Source organism: Ptychodera flava (assembly GCF_041260155.1).
Source record: "Ptychodera flava strain L36383 chromosome 23 unlocalized genomic scaffold, AS_Pfla_20210202 Scaffold_23__1_contigs__length_28996876_pilon, whole genome shotgun sequence".
In the NCBI taxonomy this organism is placed as follows: Eukaryota; Metazoa; Hemichordata; class Enteropneusta; family Ptychoderidae; genus Ptychodera; species Ptychodera flava.
The window spans coordinates 6949614-6958663 of record NW_027248277.1 but is presented as its reverse complement, the minus strand read 5'-3'; the positions used below and the strand labels follow the sequence as shown (position 1 = coordinate 6958663).

Below are 9050 nucleotides of genomic sequence, written 5' to 3'. Positions count from 1 at the left end.
ACTTAACTAAAAATTTATTTGTACTATCACCGTGCTGAATACAAGAACTTGCAACTAATTTGAGCTTAATTTTGTACGTACTTCAAAAATTGCATGATAAAGCAGAATTGACAAAGATACATGTTAGTATACTTCATGATTAACAAGCGATACTTCATGATTAACAAACGATATGTGACTTAACTAATTAAACACCAATAATCAAGACCTAGCTTCGCATTTGATATTACATATGTGGTTATCCAATGGCCAAATGAAATGAAGATTGGGACGACACGGTAGTCGCAATGCATTATTGTTTTCTGGGGGTACAGGGGTCAGGTCAATTACTTTGCCATTAAATAACGTAAGTGAACACATTGAGCACAATGACTGTTCATGCAAATTCAAAGTATAATCTTTTATGAAAAAGATTTCAATGTCGAACAGGGTTATAAATTTACGGTTTTAACAGCCTGATATCAAGAATAGATGCTATGGTTTGAACAGACAATCCCATATGATACATGGTTTATTTTCAGAATACTTTTAGTCTAAATCAACGATTGCCAGAAGATCATATTTCACTTAAGAATGGTCTATCGTATTTATTACAGAAAGTGACATCTTTCATAGCCTTACATGAGAACGTAATGAAAGGAGCCGAAATGTTGTAGTATCGAGACTTTTTGTTTTTATTTTAACACGTGGCATATCACTACCTTACCTAAATTTAAGTCCTTGCACAACAATGATCACAACAAGGCGCTTAGTAGATATCGACCGTCACCATTCATACATTAAACACAAAGTCCTTCAATCCCTCAAGATAACCCACTTTCCGCTTTCTTTAAGAGAAATGTTATGAAGAGGCTACACCTGTTAACATTTCAAATCGTTTTGAACTTTTCAAGTCTTTCAGATTTTAGGTATTGTCATTAAGATATAACCCCTCTAATAAGGATATTTGTAACCGAACAACTTAAAGTCAAGTTCATAAATTTTGTAGAGATTTTCCATCTGGTCTTTGGTCAGTCGACTGAAGTAGGAATGAAGAGTTTCTAGATTTGAGCTGTTTGTTTTCTTCGGTTGTAGAGGATAAACAATGTCGTCGGGGGCATTGACCCTGTTTAACACGTACTTACTCTCCTTGGCAACATCTTCAAGTTTTCCTATGAAATCGAAGGGGAAAAGGCATGGCCCGCAGTAGAGGTACTGCGGAAGGTAGTGTTGGTTGAAGGATTTTGGGTTGTCGTCGATGACAGATCGTACAAATTCTTCCCAAGTGACGTCATCACCTGCTTCTAGACTGTGATTGGTGGGATTGTTACGATATCGTTTGATAATTTCTATTCTTTTATGTTTGAGGCACCGACTGCGGGCGTCTACATTTTCAAACTTACTTCTGTACGCAGACAGTAGTCTTGCGAATGGATGACGAGCAAACATGAACACGAAGTAGGATGGATAATGATATTTCTCATCTCTCCTCAAACCTGGAACTCTGTGTCCATGAACAGGCGCCAGGGTTTCCACAAGTTCCTGAACGGATTTCGCCCTCCCTGTCAGAACAAATATAACTCTCATCCAGGAGGTAGAACCGACTTTTGGTGTGTCGCAGTACAGAAACCTGTTTTCACGAACAAAGACGAATTCACCCATGCTTCTGAACACAGTTCCATTGCGTTTGGCTTCGTCACAAACCTTTGCTAACAGTGACTTGCGTCGAACTTGCTCATCTTCGATTCTTTTTATCTCAGAATCTGTCAGTGTCCTGCCACTTTGATTTCCCGGTATCTGGAAAGGAAAACACGGTTGGAAACGTAAATCGATTATGATTTGTTCATGAAAGAATGGCATGGTCATGTTTAAATAAAACACAACATTTAAGCGGCTTGCAGCAAAAAAACATAGACCATGTATTTGGTCAAGAGGCGAACCTTCCGTTTTGCTTAAAGTAGAACGCGTCTCGGGTACAGATATTCGGACTCTCCAACGTTTACAATTCTTATCTGATCTACCACTTGTTGAGATTCATTTTAAAGGTCTTGGTTTTTGCTGTCCTAGTTTTTTTGAAAATCGAAAATTCTATTTTCTCCATAGAGTTAACGGAGGGAGATAAGCCACTTTGAATTCAAATATCGGTAAATCTTGGGTAATCGTTTTGTCTGGTACCAACATTTGCACGATGACTTAATTTTGAAAGAGACTGGTTGAAATATTCCTTGAGAAAGGTTACATAAAAGTGTAAGTCTTTCATGCGCATATTATCTTAATGGGACAACAGCTGTAATGGTGGATATGTTTCATTACTTTTCTTGCAAATACAGGTATATTTATTTCTCTTTCTCATCTAACTGTGCGTAAGGTTGAAGCTGTGCATCTACAGCGCAATATGCACATCATGCGACCTCGGTATTTACAAAAGAATTCTTGTCAACGCCAATTTATATTGCTAACACTATATTGCATGTGTAGATTCTGTGATGACAGGTTTAAACCTACTGATTTTGACATGTAGAAGTACAAGACATTATAGGCTGGAAAACTTCAGTAATTACAGGGGGAGTGCGCTTGGCCGGGGAATGAGGGTTAACGTTCTAGTAAATTGTCCTCGGGAGGGTCGCTTTTAACACACCTGTTTAGGGCGGGGGTCACTTATTACAAATGCTGGCATTATAAACTTACCGTAGACCATCCATATGATGTTTCCTGAATCAGAAAATACCAGCAAAATACACAGGTACTTTGCAATACATGTTCATTATTCACAAACCGAAGTTGGTGACACAAATCGTTCGGTGTAAGGTTATAGGAGAGATTTTCGAATGAAGGATATAAAAATAAACATTTGGCTGCAATATGGATGACTATAAGAAAGGTATACAGTCATCTGTAATCTAAATATGCCCATATATGGTCAAAGGGTGTTCCTTGGTATTCAAAATGCCCATTCGAGGGAGCTGTTTTTAAAAAGCGGCCACCCGCTTAAAATCTGTGATTGGTTAGATTTTCTCTTTCCATGGTAACTGTGGCAAAATTGGAACAGGTGACAGTATACCTATAATAAAAGTTAACATAGCTGTAATCTTATTGATTATTACATTATTGGAAAATGTCTCACCACATAATGGCATGCTTAGGCCATGTTGTAGATAATGTGACAGAGGGTAAGGTAACGTTTTAGAGAATAGGATATGGTGGGCCACATTTTGAAGAACATGTTTGGCTTGAATTCCCCGGTCAAAGTCAACGTGTGGTTACGGAAGGCTCCGGTGACAAATAGAATAAACACAAAGAAAAATAATGTCTTTTACCAGTATATTGGTGGCAAAAAATACATAGATCTATGTAAATACTTTATAGGTAAATTTAAGGGGCTCATTGAGGAGTTAGTACGGATTCATTTACTGAAATCTACCGAAAATCTAACGACAGTAAAAATAGATTCACTTTTTCAAAATGGCGCCTTCTAATTTTTGGTAATTGTTACGTCGTCTGCGGCAGCGTATCTTAAGGTCACTGGTGCGTGCGCATATAAACGCCTTTCAGCTGTGCAGAATATCGGACAACTGTAAATACCATATTTCAGTGTCCATGTTATAATGTGAACAATAATACTTGATTTATTGTAGTTTAAATGGTCCGGGTTCAAGGCTGTGAGTGGGACGGTCTCCGGACGAGGCCACCTAATAGTTAATCAGTATTGGCTTCGACCTCAGAGCGTTCCCCACCCTCCGTATCCTACTAGCTTGCATGCAGTTGAATTTTTTTCTTCTTCTTCTTTTCTGCTTTTTCGTCTTTAGAATATGTATCTTATTACGCCTAGAGTGGCGGAAATCGGCTCATAGCTTGTTAACATCAAAATAAAGTTGTTGACCTTGACCCCCAATACTTATGTCTGTCTGTATGTTGTCAGTATAGGAATCACTTAATTAAGTACTAAACTACCTTTCAGTCTAAATCACGTCAAACATACAAGTTAAAAAAATCGGACGTTAGTGATACAGAACCTTTTAGTGAATTTAACAAAATGAATACATGGAAACACAGTTAAAAATGCCGAGTTACCATAAATATTACAAATGTTACGCTTACAGTTTTAACAATATCGTGAATATAGTATCTGCGTGATGGTGAGGCCATAGTACGAGATAGTCCTACAGATTAAGTTTCGTCTTTAATAGTATTAATATTCCGAAATACACAAGGCACGTGTGTGAATAAAATTTAAAATGACATATGTGACAAAACGAAAATTGGTTTAAGCCTCTTTTAACAAACAGTTATAAGGACAAGCTGTTGCCTTACGATAAGGCAAGCAATGAGTAAAATTCTAGTAAAGTAGTCATGAAACCGCAAATTGATAGTGTTACAGTGCAGCTGTGCTAATGATATGACGCGAATGCCAGTGAAACCTTTAAATCAGTAGCTCCTAGGGACCGAAAATACTACTAGCCTCCAAAGATATACATATCAGGTTAAAAGAATGATTATTCATGGTCTAAAGATTTTTTTTGAGGCGATTAGTCTCACTAGTTCGGAACTTGATGATTTTGTGTCCGGTAAAGAATATATCATGTCGCTATGCCAAGCAAATGGTTTTGTCATATTATTTTCTAGAGAACTCGTTTGCTGGTTCTAGGGATCCAAAGCATCTGCAATTTTATTTCAGCTATATGTATGCCATGCAGGAAATCAATCAAGGGTTTTCATCGAAGATGTCGCCAACACTATGCATGTTGGCGACGATACGTGAACAACATAATCATAAGGCTAAAACTCAACAGAAGTACACAATATGCAAGTTCATAAAATCAATTGCAAATAAATCCAAAAATCAACGCCTCTAACAAAGAACAAGTTTTAGAATTTACTACGCTCATTTTTTTCTGGATACTTCTGGTGTCCGTATAGTGTTATGCCAACATTATGTCTAAATTATCGTATTTTGACCTCAACACGGAATTAAGTATATTCTCTTTTGTTCCAAACTTACAACGTACGGCATCTATTCACCTAACGAAGACATCAGCAGACAAGACCACTCGATTTAATCTCCACCCTTAAAAAGAGTGGTTCAATAAGTTGTCGCAGTTTGTATGTGCGCGATACCTCCACACGCTGTAAAGTTCACCAAGCCGTCGCGCATACATACACGCTATCGTACATCGTACACAAACATCATCAAAGCAGTGAACTCATTGATAATCTTGGCTGAGCATCGCTTAACTGAAATGAGGTAGGGTAAATAAACTTAAATGCGGTCAATACGTGTAATATGTTTTCGCAAACGTTTGTATTACACTGTCACTGTTACAGATAACAAACCTTTCTTTCGATTGGTTTTATATCTCCATGATCATTTTGTTTTCTGCTCTTCGAAGAAACGTCTCCCTCTTTGACTTGATGTTTCCTATACGGTGGGACATTTGGCTTGAACTGACCTGCACAATAAAAATGATGTGAAGCTTTTAGTTTTACAGGCCACGATCTATTTAAAATAATCAACAAATAAATGAAAAATGAATGAATAAATAAATAAATAAATAAATAAATAAATAAATAAATAAATAAATAAATAAATAAATAAATAAATAAATAAATAAATAAATAAATAAAAAAGTTAACAAATGAATAAATAAATTATTGATTTAATTAATGCCATATTACATCCGGTGTTCGTTCTCCAATTTAATATTTCATTATTTCATTAAAATTTGGTGCCGTATTAGCAATCCTATCTTACGTCTTCTATTTTGTTCACAAGTGAGTGCAGGAACCAAACTTTGTTATCAATCCGCTTAGGAATGAGGCCTTTGCTGATTGTTATTTCAGAACCATAACTTTTCAGTTTTTCCATCGCTCTCAAAATTTATCGTGAATCATGTATGGCCCGGTTAGAGTACCCTTTAACTTCTGTTGTAAAGCTAATATGTTCCATACAAATGTCTGACTAGTGGAGCACGAGAGCGCTCGGCATGTGGCGTGCCTTCAAGCCATTAATCTTTCACTGTAGTCCTCAAAATACAAAACACGTATACGGGTCGTAGAAGTTGGTAAGATATAGTGCGGGAGATAGCGTCACTTAATCAACGACGTTTCATTTTTTTACTACTTTATGTTATGATGAAGTATTGACATTCTATCCTTCGATGAGGATAATCACCTCGTAATATGTTGAAATATTCACGTGATCATTTGATAAGATTAGCACTTTAAGTAATGGTAGCTGATTACATCGAAGAGTGTGTCAGTAATTGACGAAATCATTGCAATAAATTATTAGAGATAAAGAGATTAGACCGTTGGTAGCAGGTGCATGAGTTATTGCAAATATGACAGCTCGAAAAGGGAAGAATTAACACAGCTTTTATCTGTCCACTTACTAGTGATAATGGTAAACTTTTCCTTCCGTGATCTAAATATAATTTAACCAGGGGATATATGTTTACCCCACTTGCACATGTGACATAGATGTGACAGAGGGGCTACACCAATAAGGTTTTATGATATTTTGCAGCGCTAAATGTGATGGTAAACAGCGAAGATATGGGAAATTTAAAAAAAGGACCATGCTACATCACCGCCACGATATTTCGCCCGTATTACACGCTGCTGCAACCCACCGCCACCAACCTTACAGCTGCTGCACCTTAGAACTACAGTTGAACGTTTCTCTGAGCTTAACAGAGCTTAATTACATTGACTATGAGCTGCTATGGTATAAACTATCGTATTTTAGGTCTCGGAGTGATAAGATTCAGCACGTAGACTTAGCCATTCTAAATTCTTAATAATTGCATAGACAATGAATGAAGTCTGACAAGTTTGGCCAATCGAAGTGTAGTCAAAATGGTATTGCTTGGGAAGAAAGGAAAGACTCATGTTTGAATGAAATGTAGTGCATTTACATCTCGTCATGTCTAAGCGCTGGATGCAAGTATGTACACTACATTTACAAGTTCAACATAACAGGTACAGGACTTCTCTTTTTACTATTAGGGGATGGGAAACTTCATGGACAGTTTCCATAGAAACGGTCATTTTGATTTCTTCAAGCCTTAAGGTAGAATGCGCCTCGGGGACAGATTGTTGGACTCTCTAACTTTTATAGTAAGCTTATTCCTTTTGCATGCCACTGATGGAAGTTAAAATTTGATGAAATCTGCTGCAGATACTGATATGATAGATATCTGACTTTATTGTGAAGCATTCAGTTGTGTTAAGTTAATTGAGGGTTCATTTGCATATTGTATGAACTTTGTAATTAGTGATGTAACTCTGAAATTATGGCACCACATCTTGTTCAACCTGCTACAGATATTGATCTGATAAATTTGTACTTGTCCCGTGAAGTATTGAGCAATGTCAAGTTTGTTAAGTATTCATATACATATTAATTAGTGATCTAATTCTGAAATTACAGCGTTACATAACGTGCCACAGATGTTGATCTGATATCTGTGTAATTCTCCCCTGGGGCATGGAGCGATGTCAAATTAATAAACAGGTCATTTGCATATGAAATAAAGTTTTGTAATTAGTGATTTAACTCCCAAAGTACTGTGCTAAAGTTGATGAAACCTGCTACAGGTATTGATCTGACAGATATCATTTGGGGGTGTTACAGTGTGTTTTCATTTATTCAGTTTGTTTTGAAATTGTTTGTGTATCAGTTTTCGTATTTCTCTTCTTTTGAAGCCTTTATAAAATAATAATAATAATAATAATAATAATAATAATGACAACAACAAGAACAATAATAATAATAACATCTCTTTGTAAATTTCGTCTAGTCACTAGGTGAGACAGGTCAAGGTACAATTCTCTTTTATACACAACTTCCTCACAGTCTCAAAGTATGCATAATTGTCAAATAATCAGCAGTACATGTTACTGCCATTGCTTGATTACTCAGATCGTTATTTTGTAAAACGTTAAAACGTAACATCTGTAACACAAGTTCTTTCCATATAACCAGTAAGTCAGTTAGTTATGAACAGGTCAATAATTGGTTGATCTGTTGCGAAAATACTGAAAATTTCAAGCGGATATACTTGGCATCCAACGTAAACCTGCTTAATAACTGTGACAGCGTAGCAGGCGCCAGCCCGAAATTACAGGAAACTACAATATATACTGAAACACGTGAGCATTTTCAGTTCATATCAGGGTTTTCCTGATCTTGACAGAGAAAGGTTGAAGGTTGGCACGAGGAAAGATTGAGCAGAACTTTGGTAACAGATACAAACAACAAAAGTATTACACAATCCATCATACATAATACACAAGGTAAAAGCTTATAGAATATATGGTTGTTGTCTCTCTCTCTCTCTCTCTCTCTCTCTCTCTCTCTCTCTCTCTCTCTCTCTCTCTCTCTCTCTGATGTCATGAGCACGATCTATCTCAATTCAATTGGTAAAATGAGAAAGTTTAACATGTAAAATTTGACATTGTCAGCAGACAGTTTCTTACCTTGCAAGTCTTCACGATACGCTTGCCACACCATAAAACAAACCAACAGACACATTATCAGTGATGCAATTTTTTTTAGAACAGCCGCCATTCTCCAACTTTAAATATTCCCACAATGTATATTCTTTTCGTCTGTCCAACCTAAATGCAACATATGACAGTGCATCAAAAATGTCTTGTGTTTTTGAATGGTTATACAAGTATATGACAGCCGCGCCAGCTGTGAATAGAAACAGACTTTTCTGGCAAAGCCCTTCGTCAGCTACTGAAAAAGCTGAGAATGGTGTGATACAAAAATACCTGAAAATACATCACAGAAAGAAACTTTAGGGGGCGCTGTACCTAACACAGCACTTTTTGAGCACATTCACTTTTTGGTAATATCCATTTTATTTTAATTAATTTGTTAATCCAAGACTAAAGTATCGGTTGGGTACACTTTTCTGCTTGTCAAACAGTCGTAAGTTGCATCATAAAGAAATGTTAATTTATGCAAATTGATGCAAATCACCCGATTTTCTGGCTTCTCTTTTCTCCACATTTCAAAATTTCCAAACAATTGAACTACACTCTGGCTGGGTCAAATTTTCTGA

General features: G+C 36.5%; 1 protein-coding gene across 1 annotated transcript; it reads right to left on the bottom strand.

Moving 5' to 3' along the window:
- On the bottom strand, positions 1 to 8739 carry LOC139124120 (carbohydrate sulfotransferase 14-like). Its single transcript, XM_070690265.1, has 3 exons — positions 8458 to 8739; positions 5311 to 5426; positions 1 to 1776 (listed from the first exon to the last, which is right to left on the bottom strand). The coding sequence occupies exons 1-3, from the start codon at positions 8546 to 8548 to the stop codon at positions 934 to 936; spliced, it is 1050 nt and encodes a 349-aa protein (XP_070546366.1). The 5' UTR covers positions 8549 to 8739; the 3' UTR covers positions 1 to 933.
- Positions 8740 to 9050: the final 311 nt, after the last annotated feature.